The sequence below is a fragment of the Chanos chanos genome, chromosome 6 (genome assembly GCF_902362185.1).
Source record: "Chanos chanos chromosome 6, fChaCha1.1, whole genome shotgun sequence".
Classification (NCBI taxonomy): domain Eukaryota; kingdom Metazoa; phylum Chordata; class Actinopteri; order Gonorynchiformes; family Chanidae; genus Chanos; species Chanos chanos.
The window spans coordinates 22,071,313-22,093,646 of record NC_044500.1 but is presented as its reverse complement, the minus strand read 5'-3'; the positions used below and the strand labels follow the sequence as shown (position 1 = coordinate 22,093,646).

Sequence of the window (22,334 nt, the reverse complement as noted above, 5' to 3'; positions counted from 1 at the left end):
CACACACAGAGAAAGAGAGAGAAAGAAAGACAGACAGACAGACGGACAGACAGAATGTGTTGGAAAGCTAGAGTGTTTGACTACTACATAAAGTAGTCAAGGAGGGACTGGAGGTGGCAGTGACAGCTGGACACACACACACACACACACACACACACACACACACACACACACGCAGAGAGGGAGAGAGGTGAAGGAGGGGGAAGAGCAGAAGCGGATTCAGCGGCAGTGTGTTCTCTTGTTATCCACTGCAGCCTTGACTGTGTGTGACTCCGTGTGTCTGTGTGTGAGGTAAGAGAAGTCTCTTCTCTGTCTGCCCTGCTGGGGCAGTGTGGACTGTACCACCACCCAACGCCACACTCGCCATACAGCAGCCATGGCCAGCCAGCAGGACTCAGGTTTCTTTGAGATCAGCATCAAGTCTCTGCTAAAGTCCTGGAGTGGTAGTAAGTACCAGCCTGCCTCAACTGCAGAGTTTTCTGCACTTTGCTGTTCTTACCCTCAGCCACTGACTGAACAGTTAGTGAGCTTGTTTGTGCATGTAAGTCATGTTTTGGTTCACACGTTCACTCAGTTGCTAGGTGTTGATGTCTATCGGTCTTTTCCCTGTATGTGATTTATTTCACCCTCTTCCAATTAGAGAGACTTGTATACATTTTAAATAGCCCTAGTTACATCCAGGAACTCGCTAATAGGATTAGGGGCAGTTCAGCTTTATTACATGCCTGTTCTACAGCAGTCAAGGCGCGTCTTCAATGTATGTGTGCAGGTTCTTTTATGAGTGCGTGACAGGGGCACTTGTGTGAGTTTGGTGAACGTTGCAGATAAAAACATTGCTTCGTCCTCTCTTTTGAAACTTTCATGAACTAAGAGATGCTCAGGACTGGGATCTCTTGAACGTCTCATGGGCATCCTTAGCAGTTACGGAGAGTGCTGGATGCTGCAATGTTATCTGAATTTGCATGAAATACTAGGGTTATGTCGGTGCTGTAGACAATACAGACCAGATTTAGACGTTGAACGGTAGTGGACTTTAAGTTGTCTATGATTCACCAGCGCTCCGACGCTATGTTTGTGTTGTTATACTGTGAAACAAACAAAAGCCATGTGTCTTTGCGTCGCAGTTTATGTTACGTTTTGATTTGAGAAGCACAAGCGTTGCTCGGAGGGGCAGTAGAGCCACTTAAACTGTCAATTTCCATCAGCCGCTGCTCACTACTCGCGTTTTATGGATGGGCCGCTTTCAGCCAGTCAGATCGAAAGAGGACCAACCATGCGAGTGAGCTGCCGGTAGTAGACTGATGATGGAGACCCCTGAAAATTAATGTAACCCTGTACCTTTTTTGAGTGTATCTCAAAGTCAGAGATATACAGTTTCATTACCATTTCTTTACTATTTATAATCTTGTGTGGCATTTAAGTGCACAGCCCTAAAAAAAAAAAACAGAAAAAGAAGAGCAGCATTGTAATGGTAAATACAGGTAAACAGGGAAAGGGAATCCATGTAATCACTTTAGTTGCTGCGTGATCATATCAAATTGCTCAGTAATTATATGAATATTTACCTGGCATGGCTTAGTGGTTTTGAGAGACATTTTGAATGTTGACTGTTATGAAGCAAACTGCTTTGGGCTTAAGGAGATTTCATGGCTGTTTATGAATAGCCTGAAATGCTCCTGCACAGACAGCAGTCTTTTTCTCAGTGATGTCAGATTACGAAAACATTTTTAGTCTGACATTTTAATCCCACCAATTTTTGCCATCAGCTCTAATCTCTCTCTCTCTCTCTGTCTCTCTCTCTCTCTCTCTCTCTCTCTCTCTCTCTCTGCCTCTCTCTCTGTCTCTCTGCCTCTCTCTCTCTCCCCCTTATTTGTAATAAACACATGAAAATAAATATAATCTTTATTCTCCTGTTTACTGCACAGACTGGCTGTGGTGCTTTTGAGTTAGACGGACTGAGCATGGAGAAGAACAAGAATACCACAGGAATGGATTTGATATGTACACTTACTGCAGTTGTCCCCAAAAGGCTTTTGTACACAGTAAGGAACAGAGTATCACAGTATTTGTAGGAGGTCTGTAATGTTTTCTATGAATTTTGCCTCTTCATTGAAGAAGAAAGGCTCACAAGAAAGTTGTGTTTGAGTGTGTGTGCGTGTGTGTGTGCGCGTGTGTGTGTGTGTGAAAGGGGAAGAGAATGTTAGTAAAAGAAAGGCATTGTTATCTCAGTGGCATTGTCTCAGGGGAGGCTCAGTGCTCAGTCAACAGGGTGGTGATGTAATGCTTGTTGTGTCTAAGCTGGCCTCTTGTTTTGCCAAGTCACATGTGTGGTGTCAGTTGTAATCCTTGTCCCAGCCGCAAGAACCAGCACTTCAGCTGGTGCTGTTTATGAAGGGACCAAAACAAGAGAATAATGAGAAAAACAAGAAATTTACAATAAAGCAGATACAGTTGAGGTATTCTTATTTAGGAAAACAGATAAAAAGAATGTTTTACTCTGTCATTTTTGAGTCAGTGGTGGATGGCTTAGCGTCTCTCTTTGTGTGTTTTTGTTTATTTCTGACTGACTCAGATATGAAGCCAAACTAGGACAGATATGAAGACCATACTGGGGCTGTGACTGACTAACTCTAACCCTAACCCTAACCCTGACCCTAGCCCCAGCCCCAACACTAACCCTAAAGGATGGCTGTGGGTATGCATCTCTGTGTGTGTCTATGTGTGTCTTTGTGTGTTATGGGCTATTTGCGCCAGCAGTCTGAGTTGAGCAGTGTGATGGGGGACTTGGTTGAGGTGTCAGTATAGTGTTTACCAAAAAGGCTAAATATAGCCTGCAGAGCTCTGTTAGCATAGCATGTCACCCCTCGTCATTCTTTGGGGCCTCATCTCAGAATTCTAGCTTGACTTTCACTTTTGGAAGGCACCGGCTGGGAGCAACACGCAGTAGACAGCACAACACAAATCTGTATGCAGGTGTATCGCAGGTCCTCTCTGGGACACTCTTTAGCATGGATCTGGTGTTTGGGAGGAGAGGAACCCTAGAACCTCCTAAGGATGGTTGAAGTGAAGGTGAATTTTTGTTGCCATGGACACCATAACGTGCTGCCCGACCATGGATGGCACCGTGGTGTGTTGGAAGAAAGGCAGTATGGTCAACTTCATCAAAGGCCTGGGTAGGTAGAGAGAGAGAAAGAGAAAGAGAGGGAAAGTGGACGGAGCTTGGACCTGTGTGTATGACTGAGGGGCTGCCCGACTGTTTCCTGTCTCCGGGCCCCTCAGTGCAATCTGACCTAGGCGGCGGTTTCCAGTGTTCCCCTCCCTGCTCACCCTCTACAGCACAGTCGCTCTGAGTCACTGCTCACGCTGCTGTTAATCTTTGTATGTTAAAGTACGCACAGACTAGCCGTTAATCTGTGTGTGTTAAAGTACGCACAGACCAGCTGTTAATCTGTATATGTTAAAGTATGCTTTTTGGAGGGTTTTTAGTTCAATTGTTATTTGAATGTTGGGGTGGATCTGCTGCTGGTGACAGGCAGTGATATATGACTGTGAGAATCTCATGCCAGTAAAACTGTAGTATCATCATTGCTGTGAATGCTCCCCCTGCTGAAAAGGTGGCACTTCCTCTTAGCAGATTAAAATACAGTCAGTGTCCTTCTAAACTATGAATGTACCTGTCCTAGTGTACTGAATATCTGCAATAAGCCATGAAGATCTGAGGCTTTTTTTTCCCAATTCTTGAGGTTTGTGTGTGCATCTGATTTCCTTCTCCAGTAAATCTGTCCTGAAGCTTGAGCAGCTTTGACTAGCTACCTGGGTTGTGGTTTCTGTGATGATGTGAATTCTGCCGATGGTATCTCTGCCATAAGAACTATTCACAGATCAGTCATCCCTGTGTCAGACTAATAACCAGCATACAGAACATAGCATTAAGCCGCAGCGCTGTTGGATAGTTAATGTGTTGGTGGTTCTGTTATTAAGAAGCACCAATAACAGGTAAAGGTGTAACGGTTCTGAAACTGAGACCAAAACCGCGATACAAACATCCATGGTCTCGTATTGTGTTTCTGGAGGACATTTCGGTTTTCCAGTGTAGTACAGTAGCAATGGGTAAAGATGAGTGGATAAGACGAAGGCAGCATGCGGACATTGTTCAGCTGACTTCGGGTATGTTGCTGGCAGTACGTCGAACATGATTACTCATTTAAGACGACATCATCCAAATGTGAATTTCTCTGGTACAAGGAAAAAACAGAGTGGAGTGCAAACTGGACAAAATTATGGCCGGTTTACCACTGTTTATACAAGTAAGTTTGCACAAGTTTATAAGTTTACAAGTAAATTCATAATAAATGAAAAGAAATTTCATGTTTTGCATGTCTTTTTTCACTCTACCGAAACTGTATCTAACCGTGACTTGAAAACTGAAGTACCAACCGTGACTTTTGTGTACTGTTACACTATTAGTAACAGGAGGTCGGACCAGATGCCAAACCCAAGTCTCGTTCAATACCCCGCCCCTCCGACACACACTCACACACACATGCACTTGCACACATGCACGCATACACGCACACGCACACACACACACACACACACACACACACTTATTTGTATTTGACAGAGACCGGTCCATGTGAGAAGTGGGTGAATTACTGGTGACACAGTGGGTGAATATTGGTGACACAGTGGAGTCTTTTTACCTTAGAGGTTAAGGACATATTTGTCAAAAACTGAAGACAGCAGCTGGGAACATGACTGTGAGTTTTTTGCTGTCTTTACTGAGAGATGGTTCCAGTAATGGAGTCATATATGGAAGTGTTATCAGAGAGATAAAGAGAGTAGGGTCTGGTCTGTGTCAGTGAGGTAGAGGTATGCTGTGTAGATCAGAGCAGCCCGTGGGCTTACTAGAGGGGAGCAGGAGTTGCCAGAGAGAGAGAGAGAGAGAGAGAGAGAGAGAGAGAGAACACTGCAGTACTGAGGGGATTTATGATTTGTATAATCAGACCAGTAATATTATCATTCTGTAGATCCAACACATGAAACTGCAGCAGGAATTAAACTTGACATTCCAAATAAGAGTACATGGAGTTTGTATTACTTAATAAATCAAATCAAATCACTCTTAACTCTCTGTGTGTGTGTGTGTGTGTCTGTGTGTGTCTATTCAGCGTCTCCTGGGTACAGTAAGCCGCCCATACTGCCGGTGAGTAGCCCCCAGAGTGAGAGTGGCCCCCCCGCCGTGATGTCGGTCAGTATTGACCCAGAGAGCAGACCGGGCGAGTACATTCTGAAGAGTCTCTTTGCCAACTTCACCACGGTCTCAGAGCGCAAGATCCACATCATCATGGCAGAGCCACTGGTGAGTTACACGCTGAGGGCTGTGATGTCATACCTCAGATACAATACTACTCACACTGACACAATATGCTAAATCCAGGAAATCTGGGCTGTGCTTGAATGTCTCTTTAAATGTGCTGTCCACTGTTTGCACTGATTGCTCTGTAATGAATATTTTCTTTGAAAGTGAACGCTGACCAGGGATAGTTAATGCAGCATCTGTGACTGCCCCATCGATATGTGGAGCCAGTTAGGGTGATTTCTGAGTGAAACTGGGTTTTTTATCGCTGGATCATATGTCTGCAGGACTTACAGCTCTCAAATGTCAGGTTCACAAAACCTGCTTAGCCATTCTCTGAGTGAATATCACCGTTTACTGTGTCGTAAGCATAAGTATCAAATACTAGCCCTCATGTTGTGTAATTCCTTATGGTACTCATCAGTGTTGCCTTATATCTGTAGCCTTATACCTGCGGACTTGTACCTGTGGACTTGCAGGTGAGATTCCATTGGCCAGAATACCAGAGCTCCACTTGTTCTCCATTACAGTGAATAGCCTTGTTGCTTATTGCTCTGTCTGTGTACTGATGTCTCCTGTTGTTTATACGGCCAGTGACTGATGAAAAACTTCCCAAAGACATGTGCTTGTCCCTGACAGTGCTCTTACGTCCCTGAAACAGACATCTAATCTACAGAGCCAACTGTGTGTCATTGTGATGAACATGCTTTAGGAGAGATTAGGCACCAGGCCCTAAGAGCTGTCCCACCTGTGTGGCTTTGCAGCACAGAGATATGAGCTGTGCTAGACTGTGGGCTGCAACTTGTTTCCCTCAAACATGTCATGGTAATATGAAATGAATGTACTGACCCAGCCTTTCTCAGTGAGTAATATGATAGCCAAACCATGCCCCGTATGGTGTCTGCGGTTCCTTCAGACCATATAAAAGAAAATCTGTAACAGACCAACAAATTTGTAACCTGCTCAAAATATTCTTCCAGAGATTTGAACAGTTTTACTTTCACTTAAACATTGTTCACTGTCTTGTCTTTAAATTCTTTTAATACGTCAGACCACTCAGTCTGCAGATTTTGTCTCTCTCTGCCTTTTTGTCAGCTCATCCTAATTCAGAAAACTGAAAAGCATGTGAGCCTGAAAAGCATGTTAAGGGTTGAATGTGACAGGTCTGATTGGATGTTGAGTATGTCCTGTGGGGGGCAGGTTTTCCAGGGGGGTGGGGAGGGGGTTCAGGATTTTGTTAGGGGAGGCAGGTTTTCCTGCGGGGGCAGTTTTTTTTGTGTGACGAGGGCATGGGGAGATCGTCCTGTCTTTAGCTCCTGGACATGTGCTTGCATATTTTTTTTTTAACATTGAGCTGTTAGTCACAGGCTGTGCTCCACAGCCCGGCACTAATGAGCACAGAGGGGATGGCCCTGTGTCACGGGAGTGGAGTGACATCCCCAAACAGTCCTCTGGGAGGATGGCCTCATCCCAGCTTCCCTTTGTTCAACAGACAGATCAGCCTGCTGTGAGATGCACATAACTGAATTACAGGAATATTTAAGTTTAAGTTATTGCACACACACACTGTGAAGTGAGCAGTGAATTTGTCCTCTGCATTTAACCCATCCGATACACCAGTAGTGAACACACACACCAGACCAGACCAGTGGGCAGCCTTCCTTGGTGAGCGCCCGGGGAGCATTGGGTTTAAGCCGTGGATGTTGGGCCTGGGAATTGAACCGGCAACCCTCCAGTCACAAGCCCGGTTCTCTACCCTTTAGACCACGGCTGCCCCCCGAATATGAATAATTTTAATTAATCTGTCAGTTAGAACGCTCAGCTCTCTTTTTGAATTGTATATTTAAGAAAAACCCTACACTATAAGAGGGTAATAAAACAATGGGCACATTTTGTCCTTAAAAAAAACCCCCAAAAAACACTTTGATTCTTTTGGAGCCTATGTATTACTTTGGTCAAATGCTGCAAACCAGTTTTGTTTTCACTGGACTTCACTGCACTGTTTAAGGGCAGAGTAATGACAGGATCTCTGTCTTGGTCTGATAGAGCAACCAGTCTGTTTAACTGGACGCCTACCTGCCCCGCTTCTCCCAAGCCTCAGTATCAAAGACTGCTGCTGTCTGGACTCAGGAATAGCACTGCCCAGATTCATGCTGATGATGAAAAGTTTGCTATTGAGTTAGGAATAGTAGTAAAATGACCTGATCTGTCTACTATGCAATCCAAGAAAAGAGGCAAATAATCCCAGAATCTGAGTTATAGAAATCTTATGTTTGAACGTTAGGACTCCCCTGTAATGGAACCTTGCTGAGGCCTGAAAGCAATGTAAATACAGTGTAAATCTCTTCATAATAACGTCTTCATCTTTTCTTTTTACATCAAATAAATTACATTTGCTAACCTAAGGACAAAACAAATTGTACTGTGTTAAATCCCCTGGTGACCCAGCCTGTCTAATTTTAGACTGGTGACCCTATTTTGAAATTGGACATACCAGGCTAATTTGGGTGTCAGTCAGGTTAGTGGTGGAACGTTTTATCATGTGGTAAGACAAGGATGTTTTTTTTCTGCCTGTCCCTGTCTCGTCAGCCATGTTCGATACGTTAGCATTCCTCTCATTCTTCCCGACAGTGCTGAATGAAACATTCATCTGTCTTATCAGCTTTTTACAGGACAAAGACACAGTTTGTGCTACAGTGTAGTAAGAATGTGGTTGCTATGAGAAGCCTGTTTTTTACACAGAAAATGACTCTGGTGGTGCTGGGTGCATGAGAAAAGAGAATGAAGCCTTATCCTAGATGACAAACGGCTGCGATGCTATGCGACATCATTATTAAACCATCACTGATATGTGACACGGGCTGCCAGGCCTGTGGTCGGACTGATCCAGTCCTGTTATTGCAGCTTCATCCTCCGCAAATAGCCTCCCATTCCTTACAATGGGCAAAGCCAACACTGCAGAGCCAAACACAGGGCACGTAACTGGAGAACTACATACATCTGAAATGTTACTGTCTTAGATAAAGCTTTTACATGCAGACAGGCCAGTTGTTTCATCATGTGATGGATTTTACCATACTTTGTCAACTACTCATCACTCTGTATGCCTTCGACATTACTGTAAAGAGCCTAAATTACTGTCTATGTCCAGTTTAGTTCATGTCTCCACAGCCCGTCAGTAACAGCTCTAACAGTGACTGTGTGTCACTGGCTAAAGTAAAGAACATGCACATTTTTACAACAAACACAGGTTTGTTCAGGAATGTGTATAAAGTAAAGAAAAACATTTAAGCTTTTTATTGGTTGTTTTCACAGGAAAAACCATTAACCAAGTCTCTGCAGAGGGGTGAGGACCCACAGTTTGACCAAGTGAGTGTGCTCTTTTGGGCTGGGCCCTTGTTTCTTGCCGTGCTCTCATTAAAGGCAGCCTGTCTCTTACTGTAAGATGGGCTCCATCAGGCTGATGTCAAGACAGCGGGGAACAGACAGAAAGGCTTTTTGGCTTGCCAGCTGAGCCCTTCATTAATCAGAACATATGAATTATTGGATCTATAGATCAGGCTCCCAGATGAGGTTCAGAGTGAACCAGGGGTTACTCAGTCATGAATATGCTTTTTTTTTCAGCCTCAAAAAACGTACTGTAAATTAATCAAGTTTCACAACTTGGATGGAGTATTCCAACAGCATTTGTCCTGCGGTATTAGAAAACTATGTATCAGATGTGTAAGTTATTAATATTCAGAACAGAGATGTACATTTTGGTCAGAATAAGGTGACTGATAGTGAATTTGAATTTTTGTTAACCATTAAGCTGAACTTAATCCAAAACAGCCACAGGTCATCTGAACAGCACTGCAAGGACCTTTTAGATAATGGTGCAAAATGTACAGCACATTTCATAACGGATGCAGTGTTTACTATATGCTGGGTGTGCAGCCTATAGTGACCGTATGTGTAATGTGACATGTAGCTGGGTGATATGTGTAAATGACCATGAGTTTGAGGAGAAACGCTGATGTGAGGAGAGATTGAAACACTGATGTGTTCTCTCCTGTCTTTCAGCTGATTAACAGCATGAGTTCTTTGGCTGAATACTGTCTTCCGTCCATCCTACGCACGCTCTTTGACTGGTACAGGAGACAGAACAGCACAGATGATGAGTCACATGAGTACAGACCAAGGTCCAACACCAAGTCTAAAAAGTGAGGCCCTTTACAGCATTGTGATTTTCATTTCTTTCAGTTACTGAGTATAAAGTGTATAAGACAACATACATTCAGTACAGATATTCTTTGTCTTGATCAAAATAATTTGGATCAAGTTTTAAGGAAATGTGTGAACTGATTGTCTAAGGAGTGTAAAACGTGACGCTATTACTGTCACCTTTTCACAAGGATATTAAATAATAATATTGCATTATTAGGTTAGCAGGAATATGTTTTTCATTAGAGAGGAATCCGGTTTTCAGGATGTCTATGCAAAGTTTTGGTCCTAAAAAAATTAAGGCAGCCTTGTTTGTTCTAATGGAATCTTATGACCTTTTCTCAATCGTATTTTAATGTTTAAAGTCAAACAAAATATATTGGTTTTATGACATGACTAGGGTATCTTATAAAAATATTGGTTTAATGTCATGACTAGGGTGTATTTATTAGTAAATTGGTTTAATGGCATGACTAGGTTATATTTAAAAGACAGATGGTTACACTGATGGAGTGTTAAGTGGACAGTGAAACACCACTATGGAAAACAGACAGTGCAGTGGAAAACAGACAGTGCAGTGGGGAGCAGCCATTGCAGTGGAAGGCAGCCACGGCAGTGGGGAAGCAGACAGTGCAGTGGGGAAGCAGACAGTGCAGTGGGGAGCAGATGTGTGGCAGCTGTTATTTTGCTGTGCCCCATGCAGTGATGTGGTAGAGTAAAGAAGCAGTGTGGTGACAGAACGGGGTCCTGTGTAAAAGAATTTCAGTCCAGTCCCAGCCCTGGGACAACATGATTGTAAGAGCCAAAATAACACAATGACCTCAGTCAGTCACGGCTGCATCGTGACACTGACCAAACCAAGCTCCACTCTTTATGCTGCAGCAACTCAAAGCAACATTACTGTGATAAAGAGATATTGTGTGTGTGTGTGTGTGTGTGTGTGTGTATGTGTAAACAGTATGGTACACATCTCACACACTCTGTTGTTCTGTTGCAGTGACGAGCAGCAGAAGGATTACCTGCTGGAGAGGAGAGATCTGGCCATTGATTTCATCTTCTCTCTCATACTAATAGAAGTGCTGAAACAGGTCTGGAGCATTTTGTTGATTTAAAAAGCAGAGTGTTTTGATCCTGAGTTTGAATCATTAAACTTATCAGTGGGGAGATATCATAACCTTTTAATAGCTCTGACATTAGTTTTTCCATTGTCTCTGTCTCCTCAGCAACTGCTGAGAGAGTGAGAACTGAAGTGTATTGTTGTCTGCTGAGAGCTGGCTGTGTGTTTGCATGGATCCCCCGAGTCTACCTGGATACAGCCATATTTATATTCACTGATCCCTAACCATGTTTATATTCACTGATCCTTAACCATGTTTATATTCACTGATTCTTAAAACCAAATGGAACCAGACTGCACTGAGTTCTGCACTGACATGGTGTAATTCAAAGTCCTGATAAAAAAAAATACTGTGTTAATTAATTTGATAAAAATGTTTTGAGTGTGTATTATAGATAGATTGATTGATATATTGAAAGACTGAGATTATAGTAGCGATGTATGTGTGTGTGTGTATGTATATATGTATACACTGTGTACATAATTATTATGCAAATCTGTTTTTTAGATTTTAATAGACACAACATTAAAAGTGATGCCAATTCATTCTTTGCAGGAAAAGTAAATGTTACATAAAGAAAAGCTCAGATTCTTATGTTACAAGGGGAATATATATATATATATATATATATATCATTGTGCAGCTGGGAAATACATTATGGGTTTTTTTTCAGTTTATTTCATAAACAAACCACAAAAAGGTCTTTTTACATGATTATAAGTAGTAATTATGAAATAAAGCAACAAATTCATAAGTTTAACAGCTAGCAAAAACATTTTTAGTCTCGGAAATACATTTGTTTGCCAATATAGCCACCTTTCTTTTCTAACGCTTGCATTAGTCTCATATCCATGGATTCTGTTAGTTTTTAATGCGACTGCAGCCAATTTTAGCTGAAGCAACCAAGACAGATGCCCACAGGCTGTTGAGAGATGTGTACTGCTTTCCTTGACTGTACATCTCCCTCTTTAGGAGGGCCCACAGGTTTTCAGTTGGGTTCAAATCAGGTGAGCAAGGTGGCCAAGTCATCATTTAACATCTTTGAGCCCTTTGCTGGCTAGCCAATCTCTGGTGTATTTGGACGCATGGATTGGACCATTGTCTTGAATCAGTATCATGGACCTTTTGAATGATGCTGGCTTCTTCTGGTGCCACTGCTTGAAGAAGGTGGCCTCCAGAAACTGGCAGTAGTTTTTGGAGTTCATTTTTGATCCATCTTCCACTCAAAATGGTCCAACCAATTCACTGTCGATAATACCAGCCCATATCATCATCATCCCTTCCCCACCTTGCTGGTGCTTCAGCTGAACTGATGTGCGATGTCAATCAACAATCCAGTCACGGGCCCATCCAGTGCCACTCTCATCTCACCCGTCCACAAAACCTTTGAAAAATCTGTCTTCAGGTATTGTTTTGCCCATTCTTGACACTTTTGCTTGTGATTTTTATTTAAGGGAGGCTGGTTTTCTACCTTTCTGACCTTGCCAATCATGTGAAGCACTTTATACCCGGAAGGTTGCAGTTCTGGAATATGATGGCACTTGAGGCCAAAGGGCTCCTGAATACTTCCTGTTTAATTCTTCTCAAGTCCCTTGTGGTTAATTTGCATATTTTCTTCTCAACGCGTTTTTTGCGTCCCCGTGGGCTCACACTCACAAATCTCTTGATTGTGCCCCGATCACACCTCGACATCTTTGCAGTTTCAGTTGTTTTCTGTCCCTCTGAAAGCCACTTAACTATTTTTGCATCATCATCTGATATCCTCATCTCTCTTTCTCCCCATTTTTCCAGCAGCAAAAAGCTGCCTAATGATTACGCACGCCTGAATTTAAGGCATTCCTCACTTTAAGCCACACCCTCTTTCAATAAAGCAGTTAAGTCATCTGAAACTGTTTACACTGAGTGAATAATGAGGTTAATATCATATTTCAGTTGGAAAAAAATACTCTTGAAGATGCTATTTCACTAGAATATGGACTTGCATAATAATTATATATATGTGTGTGTGTATGTGTATATATATATATATATATATGTGTGTGTGTGTGTGTGTGTGTGTGTGTGTGTGTGTGTGTGTGTGTGTGTGTGTATGAGAATATGCTCATAGCTGTGTTTTGTCATTACCAGCTGCCGTTACATCCGGACCTCGATGGCCTTGTCCATGAAATCATTCACTTGGCTTTTAAACACTTTAAATACAAAGAAGGGTAAAGCCTTTTGGTTCCTTTAGCAGTTTCTTCTTTGGATCTCATGTTTGGAGATGATTTGATGCTCTAATGTGTGTGTGTGCATGTGTGTATGTGGTATGTGTGTGCGTGTGTGTGCGTGTGTGTGTGTGTGTGTGTGTGTGTGTGCATGTGTGTTTTCCCAGATATCACGGTCCCAACGCTGCTAACATGCACATTGTAGCAGACCTGTATGCAGAGGTCATTGGAGTCTTAGCCCAGGCAAAGTAAGTCTGTCAGACTGAAACCCTCATTTGATTATAACCACACTCAGAGTGACTGAAATTAGACACAGTAGACATAAAGTCCTCTTTAGTATGACCTTAACAAACATCCATAAAGACGAAATGGGAATAACCAATATTCATAACACGTGGGTCAGATCTGAAGCAACAGTTACAGGTGTACTCTTCAGGGACTGTTCAAGATTTTAACATTCATGAGTGCTTGGCATTGATTTTCCTATTTGATTGTGTAACTGAGATTTGTAGTGAGTAATACATGAGTGTAAGTGCTGGTTGCTGCCTGCACTAATATTTATTTGGTTCATGTCTCTCTCAGGCTTGTGTTCATGCTACGTTTGTTCAGCATTAGCTGCAGCAGTACGCTGTTTGTTGGACACACCACTCAAGTGCATTGTAAACCTCTTGTTTTGGACAAGTCCCCTTAACTCCATACTAGGAATGGAAATAAGTGACTGTTTATTTGAATTTCCAGATCATAGTGTGTCTGAGGTGGCTAACATCCTACATACCTCTCTGCCAATACGTTGTGTGCTGCTATCTGCCCTGTGGTTAGCAGAGAGAACGCTGACAGTCTGGATGTGATTATGTCCTATGAGCATATGATGTCCACAGAAATGTGCTGTTTTCAAAGAGAATCAAGTGATTAGAGCGACTTACTAGGCTCTATGCTAAGATGGATGTGATGAACTAACTCAATGAAGAGGTTAAATAAACGACTAAGGAAATGACTATTGTCGAGGAAAACACAGGAACACTGCTGCTTTGTCACAGTTATGTTTCCATTCTGCATTCTGACTAATGATTGGGTGACTGGACAGAACGATTGTTGAGTGTGTGCAGTCACAGATGTATGAAGTCCTAGAAGTCCCAGCATGTTGTCCAGGAAGATCAGTACATAGAGAATATTATAAATTATTATAAATTCTTATGTCCATTCTCTGCCATGACTTTTCCCCTTTTGACCACTGATCTAACACCAGAGTCATCTTAGGGGCAGCTACAGAATTACTGAGATACAATACAGAGTTGCTAGATTATATGTTGTCATGTAATCTTTAGGAAGTTAATGGATGACCAGCTCTCTATTTTTATGTTTGTTTTGTTGGATGAATGAAAGGTCAGTGTAGTAGAAGATAGTGTCATTCTTTAGGATGCAGACTGCTAAGTCCAGCCATGATCCTTGGCACCTCTAACCCTTTTCTCTTCTGTTCCGTGAATAAAAGAAGCTTGCCTTACTATACTGTTACCAGTTTCAGTAACATCCTGGAAAACATTCTGCTTGCAACATTGGTACTAGTTTCAGTCACATTCTGGAAAACGTTGTGCTTTGCGTGTGGTTTGACTGCCTCTGTTCCCTACCTTTGCAATGCTTGGCCTATTTCTTCAGGTTTCCTGCAGTGAAGAAGAAGTTTCTGATGGAGTTGAAGGAGCTCCGTCAGAAGGAGCAGAGCCCGTACGTGGTGCAGAGCACCATCAGTCTCATAATGGGGGTGAAGTTTTTTCGGGTGAAGATGTACCCTGTGGAGGACTTTGAAGCCTCTTTTCAGTTCATACAGGTAATGATGAGTCATCTCAAGACTAACGACTGTGCAGCTAATGTTTATAAGTTGTTACGTAATGTAGTCTTAGGAATCCCAGAAGGAAAAACCTAATGCACAGGGGTGGACAGTAACGAAGTACATTTACTTGAGTACTGTACTTAAGGTCATTTTTCAAGTATTTGTGCTTTACTCACGTATTATGTTTTTTGGAAACTTACGACTTTTACTCCACTACATTTGAGAGACAAATATTGCACTTTTCACTCCAGTACACTTCTATGAAGGATCTCGTTACTCGTTACTTTGAAGCTTAGCTTTGAAGTCAGCAGATGAATTTTCTTTTCTAAAATACAATAGGCCATATTGTGTTCGTCACAGGAGAAAAACCAATAGCCACAGTAAAAAACCACAGTAAACTTCTCCAATGCTGTCAGTCAAGTGCGTGTTGCATTTTTGTAACAGTTGAACTTGGCTATTTTACTGATGGTTGCTACTACGGCAGATAAAGACAATAAAGATAAAGATTCCTCACCAGAGCACCCATGGCCATATCTTAAGTCCATGTTTGAGATTTTTGAAATCAACTGGTTTTAACTGCTTCCCCATATGTAACTTTTTTCGTAGGTGGCTGTGATGTAGTGCTCACTGCTCACTTACAATCGTATTTGCTGCAGTAGATATGAGATGCGACTTGAGAATCAAGTGATGACAAGGGTCATCCAGCTGTTTCACATTTCAGGCAATGCTATGTAGTAGAGGCCTACAACAGTATAACATGTTTATCCTTTCAAGGCCAATCTGAGTTAACCTAGGGCCTATTTAACTGAAGCTATACACTGTCTTTTATAGAAGAAGCATTCGATTCAATTGTGTTTCTGTAGGCTTTGTAGCATATTCAACAAGCTGTTTATTCTAGAGGTTCTACAAGCAAGTCAGTGCATTCAGTAAGTTGTTTCAGAGTCATTAGGTTCTATAACTGCATTGTGGCAACAGTGCAACAATGCGTTGAGATTAAAAAGAAAATGTACTTTTGAATACTTAAGTATTTTTAAAAGCAAGTACTCCAGTACTTTAACTCAACTAAAAATTTGACTGAACAACTTTTACTTGAATTGGAGTAATATTTGACCAGGAGTATCTATACTTTGACTCAAGTAATGGGGTTGTGTACTTTGTCTACCTCTGCTAATGCATATTGTGAGTATGAGTTATAAAATTGTTGATACAAAAATATGTTGATAAGTATACTATCATGAATAAAAAAAACATTCCCATAGTGAAGTTCAGCCCACACTACACCTTTGTTTGAAATCCACCTCACAATGTCATTAGACTTATTAGGTGCAGACCTCTGAGAGGGAAGTGAGATGAATAGCTTCAGTGTTTTGGTATTCAGAAAGATGGGAATACACCACATCTTCCCACACAGGTCCCACAGAATGCCTCTCTAGCATAACATATTTAAAGCCCCATAAATGGGTCTATGTGAATATCGGCTTCTATCCTTCTCATCTTCTGTGTGTCTTCCTCACCCTTGCTGCATTTTTGCCCTGTCTACTGTCTCTGTCCTCTGCAGACTGCTGTTGTGAATGAAGTCATTCTGTCTGGTGTAGATTACAGTGACAATGTGAAAGCTGGCTCTGTGTTTAGAGATGCTGTGCTCCTCTCCATTACAGGAGTGTGCTCAGTATTTCTTGGAAGTGAAGGACAAAGACATCAAGCATGCCCTGGCCGGTCTGTTTGTAGAGATACTTGTCCCTGTCGCGGCAGTAAGTGAATCTATTTCCTAAAGTTACAATATTTTACGGAGAGACACAGGCCTAATTTCAGCATGGAGCATTTCTGTCAGTGTTCTGTAAGATACAAGCCTCGGTTTTATGCATTACCACTCACACGTCCATAATCAAGCATTACATGCAGTGTCTGTCGCTTTATGCAGTTTATAGGAGTATTCTTAAGAGAATGAACTAATGCCCTGAACAAAAACAAAGGAAGAAGTTTAAAGGAAATGAGACAGACAATGGCATTAAACAAATGTAAAGAAATAACCTGGAAGAGACACTTAAACAGCTCCTGTAAGGCTCCTGTAAGAGGCACAGTAAGCGATTATTACTGAGGTCATTGTTATTGGTGATATTATGTTCATGTAGTCTTGAAGGGAGAAACAGATTGTTATGGAAATCCACTCAGTCTTTTGATTCTCAGTGATTCTCACTAGTTGCAGTTGTGTTTTGCTGTTCTTTTTGTTTCTAAGTGATAAGTAACATTTATGCGACCCAGTAAAATGTCCGTTGCGAAGAGTTTTGTAAACATTTGAACAAACTAGAAGAATACCTATATTGCCAAGCGTAAATGTTAAATCTGTTTCTGTTGAATAAAACGTTATTTTGCATACATAGCAACATAATGTGGCAAAAGCTGTTTAGACCCATTTTGCTATTTCAGCTAGAGGTTTTGAGTAGTGGATACAGAAGAAGCTTGTGGGATCTATTCTACTGTGAGATATAAAGAGGGGAGTTATATCATTTCAGGGCATTCCTGCACAGACAGCATGAGAGGTTGTTTAGTTTTCATATTTTATGTCAGACTGAGAGATATTTTAAGGGTTTCTTTTTTAGTTTTAGTTAAATAAAATGGCAATAAGTAAATAAATAAAATAAATAAGCAAGTAAACTGTAGACAGAATTTGAACTTGCAGCCATGTTTATTAAATGTTTCGTGCAGTTAGTATTATGTCTGATGGCACTGGTGTTGGACAACTGACAGTATTTTTTGTATGTAGTGGTTTTATGTAATTAATTAAAGACTGGTCTGGTTCTGGTTCTCAGGCTGTGAAGAATGAGGTAAATGTTCCCTGTCTGAGGAATTTTGTGGAGAGTTTGTATGACACCACCCTTGACTTGTCGTCCAGGAAGAAGCACTCTCTGGTAAGTCTCTACAGTGCTGAAGGCCTTCCACCACCCAGTGTGTGTTAGCCTGTGCTCTGTCTGGCGTCTGTACCAGTTACACCAATGTTTTGAATGGATTCCTTAGATATTGGTTTGGGACTGGTAATCTAAACCTATTTGGACTTGCTAGAATTCTAACGAATTATAGCATTTTTTAAAATTTATTTATTTATTGATGATGATGATGATTATTATTATTATTTTTGTTGTTGGTCTTGTAAAATTGATAAATTCTTTCACTCCTGAGGAGTGTAGAAAAAGTAATACAGTCCTAAATGTCATTTTGCCATTTTTTCCTCAAAAACTCAAACATTACAAAAATGTGACTAATTCCTCAACAGGTATTTGAAATCAAACGTTAAGGGGAAGTAAATATGAAAAGAGAAGGCAGGGACAGAAAGTGAGCTGGGACTGACTGATTTGACATTAAGTTAGTGTCACTTTGATGAAGCAGGCAGCACATGTAGCCCCTCTCTACTGCCATGCATACTTCAGACTTTTTATCTTGGTCACCACATGACCAACTGTGATGTGATCCAGACCTAGTGTTGTACATATGCGTTGGGTTCTGGCCATGCAGGTAGCATGTTCTTCTTACTTTAACACCTCATACACACCAGCGTCCTGAGATTTCAAATCATTTTCTGTTTTAATTTACACCAATGTGTCTGTGTTCCACCATTTTAAACCCGGATTCCCTAAGTCCCAGCCCAGATTGTTGTCCTCCACTCCGTGTCCTCCAATCCATGTTGGCCACTCTGTGTCCTCCACTCTGTGTTTTCCACTGTTGCAACCATCCTGGTGTAGTTACAAAACTCTATACCTCTTGCCTCCATGAGTCCTAAAACATTCTAATGTCAAACTTGACATGGTGTCACATGTCAATGCTCTGGGATTTCTTAAAAACACCTCGCAGGGCAGGGCCCACAGACCTCAGCCTGGAAACCAGACCCAAAGAGACATCAACTCTCTCCTATAGACATGGAACCTGAGAGATTCCCAAGCTGTGCATACTTAATATTTTCACAGAAGTTTGATTTAAAATTTTGCATTTTTCTGATTTGAAAAGCAGTTCACAGACCATTAGACAAGAGTTGCGCAAACTTTAAATTGATTTGTGACATAGGTTATAAATGTAAGTTAATACGCTATGCAAAACACAGCACACACAGTGTAATGAATTTAAATCGATACAGGTGTTTGTGTGTGTGAGAGAGAGTTGAAGCCTGCTCAATGCTCATCCTGCTCTTTTGTTTTGGTTTGTGTTTTGGTTTATGTTGTGATTTGTGTTTTGGATTGTGTAGGCCCTGTACCCTTTGGTCACCTGCCTACTGTGTGTCAGCCAGAAGCAGTTCTTCCTCAACAAATGGCACATGTTCCTCAACAACTGTCTCTCCAACCTGAAGGTGAGCAGAAAAGATGTCTCTCTGTGTCTTTAGTCCTGAAGATAATCAGGAAATATGTCTCTCGGTGTTTTTAGTCCTGCTTGGGCCAGGTGGTGGAGGACATGGCACAGGTTCAGCTATGAGCTTAACAGTCCAACAAAACACATACTCCATTTGTTTATTTGACATTATATAATTTCCTACAATTGAAGAAGCTGTCAGTAAACAATAAATTGATGACCATATAGAAGATACTACTGTGACTGGTGTAGCATTGTTATTGTCTCAGTATTTTCTGTCCCTCCCATGATCTGTTACTGTTAATCCAGCCAGTGATGCAACAGAGATCATGTGGCTTATATGATTATATTGATTACATGATTATACAGTGTTTACTTAAAGCTCTGTCCATGGGGTGAGTCCAGGGATCCAGATGCACGTTTGTGAAGAACCATGAATTACTGGGAGAGCATTTCATAACGGTCCTCTAACATTGATCTTTGAAAGCTGCAATTCTGTAAAAAAAAAGCTCTCAGTTAATTTTATTTGAGGCAGAGTGATTAAGCCACCATAAATCCAGTAACCTCTTAATTTCGGACTGAGCCTTTGGCGAGGTGTGTTTCAGATAGTGACGGTAAAACGTACATTAATGAACTGTGTAATCAGGGAGTCCATGTAACCGTAATCCATTTAGACTTGAACAGATTAAAACCTGTGTCCCACAGTGGTTTCCAGCATTCTGGTCTAATTACCTAACACTCTTTTTGTAGAGCAAGGACCCGAAAATGGCCCGGGTAGCACTAGAGTCCCTATACCGTCTCCTTTGGGTCTACATGATCCGAATTAAATGTGAGAGCAACACTGCGACACAAGGGTAAGAATTTTGTCTGTCAGTTACACACAAAGTGTACCAGTGAAACTGACCTCAACATCACATGCTCTTTAAACAACATTTACACTTTATATTGTGGACTCAAACACATGATTTGTGCACAGGGCATTGCTCAGGCCTTGGTTTGTTGATACAGTGTGATGGACATTTTTAGTATTATCAGAGAGAGCAATGAAAAAATTCTAAGCAATGCTAGGATGCTATTTACTGTCTGTAGTCATATGTGTAATCTGAAAAGTATGTATTGGCTGAGAGTTTTGGTGCCTTTGAGTAGACATAGTGCAGTATCTGGGTTTACTTTTTCACCCCTTTGCTCATTTAAAACCAGGAGGAGGAAGGTGGGTCTCTTTGAGGGCAGGGCAAGGCAAGATTCTCAGGAAACTGGGTTTGGCATAACACGTCTCATGAATAGCATCTTTCTTGGTTGTTTTTGCCAGTGTCAAACAAATTAAAATGCATCAGGGTGCGTCCGCTCACCTCCCCAGTGGCCGTCTCCACCAGGGCTTGTGTATCTAACCATGCCCTTGGAACTGGCCCAAATGGCAGAGCAGATCTGGGTAAACAAACTGTTCCTTATGGCAGCAGTTCCTGAGTGCACGGGTATACGTTAATGACTGAGTGTGAAATGCCTGGAGGGGGAGTGTCCAGGTATGAGAGAGAGGTCAGTGCTTGGCCTCTAATGATTCACATGGAGACATAAACAAACACACGCACACACAGACACGCACGCACACACACACAAACATACACACACAGACAGCCACCTGTAACATTATGACTGAGCCCAAACCGAGTAGTGAGTAGGTCTTTGTTGTTAACTGAAAACTGGCCTATATCCTTGTATAGCATAACTGACTGCGGTGCGTTAAATGGGTCTCTTGGAGAACATTCCTGGATTGGTCAGTGTGCAGTACTAAGGATCCTATTCGATAAGACACACTGTAAGTGGACTGTGTTGACCTCATAGATGACACATTCAGTACACAGCAAGTTGTTCATGTCTCAGCCAGGTTTTGACATGCAGGAGACCTGAGCCTCAACAGCTGCTGTCAGTCATGTCTTTGGGTCCACAGGAGGCAGTGAAAAGGGGTCAAGTCAGACTTTTAGTGAGTGCTAATTAGCCTCAAAATAGACATGTCCTAAAATAGACCTGTTTCAGGAAATGGGTCAACTGTATCTCAGTCAGTGTAATGAAGCACTAATTTTACATGCTATGTGTGTTCGCATGGTTCTGACCTCGTCTGATCTGATTTAGACATTCAGTCACTGACACTAAAAAGACAGCATTATGATGATGTGTCGCTAAAACTACAGCATTATGATGATGTGTCGCTAAAACTACAGCATTATGACAATGTGTTGCTATGACAGAGCAGTTAAAAAACAGCATTGTGATGATGTGTCGCTGTAACTTAGCAGTTAAAACACAGCATTATGACGATGTGTTGCTAAAAACACAGCATTATGATGATGTGTCGCTGTAACTGAGCAGTTAAAACATAGGCCTAGCATTACAACAGTGTGACACTATAACAGAGCAGTTAAAACGCAGCATTATGATAATGTGTCCTATAACAGAGCAGTTAAAACACAGCATTATGACGATATGTTCGCTGAAAACACAGCATTATGACGATGTGTCGCTTTAACTGAGCAGTTAATCAGACAGGGTCCCCAGACAGGGTTTTCTTTAACAGGCAGTATTTTGATGTGAATGTTTTCTTTACTAGGCAGTATTTTGATGTGAACGTTTTTCAACTGGCAGTATTTTGATGTGAGTTTTCTTTAACAGGCGGTATTTTGATGTGAGTTTTCTTTAACAGGCAGTATTTTGATGTGAACGTTTTCTTTAATAGGCATTTTGATGTGAATATTTTCATCATTTACATGGTCAAATGCAACAGGGAGCAGTCATGGGAACATATTTTTGACTATTTAGAAATCAATAAAACACAGCGGCATATGATGCAAGATTTGAGTTGCGGCCTATTTGAATGACCGACATATAGGTTTGTCGGACTAATGAGAAAAGCAGCAAACATGTATTTCTGTTTTAATCAAGCTCTTACAGTCTTTTTTTATTATTTCACTTAAAACGTTAAAAACAATGTGCAGCCTAAATGAATAAACAAATGAAACAGTCTAAAGTAAATTCACGGCATTACCCGCGATGAAATAATAACTTCTCGTCTTCAAAAGGATAGGCTTAGCCCATAAGCAGGGGTGGACATGAACGAAGTACATTTACTTAAGTATTGTATTTCAGAGCATTTCCCGAGTATCTGTACTTAACTTAAGTATCAATTTCTCTGGAAACGTATGACTTTTACTCCACTACATTTGAAAGACAAATATTATACTGACTCCAGTACATTTCTATGAAGCTTCTCGAGGCACAGCTTTGAAGTCAGCGGACAA

At 41.4% G+C, this 22,334-nt stretch overlaps 1 protein-coding gene across 1 annotated transcript in view; it reads left to right on the top strand.

Annotated features, from left to right (window-relative positions):
• The first annotated feature begins 376 nt into the window (after nt 1-376).
• frya (furry homolog a (Drosophila)) overlaps nt 377-22,334 on the top strand; it is a 79,811-nt gene continuing 57,853 nt past the window's right edge. The window contains exons 1-12 of the mRNA XM_030778158.1: nt 377-446; nt 5,172-5,362; nt 8,675-8,728; nt 9,422-9,561; nt 10,560-10,650; nt 12,808-12,887; nt 13,052-13,132; nt 14,538-14,706; nt 16,368-16,460; nt 17,520-17,618; nt 18,944-19,045; nt 19,795-19,898. Coding sequence (XP_030634018.1) covers nt 377-446; nt 5,172-5,362; nt 8,675-8,728; nt 9,422-9,561; nt 10,560-10,650; nt 12,808-12,887; nt 13,052-13,132; nt 14,538-14,706; nt 16,368-16,460; nt 17,520-17,618; nt 18,944-19,045; nt 19,795-19,898 — 1,274 coding nt within the window. The remainder of the gene's footprint in view (nt 447-5,171; nt 5,363-8,674; nt 8,729-9,421; nt 9,562-10,559; nt 10,651-12,807; nt 12,888-13,051; nt 13,133-14,537; nt 14,707-16,367; nt 16,461-17,519; nt 17,619-18,943; nt 19,046-19,794; nt 19,899-22,334) is intronic.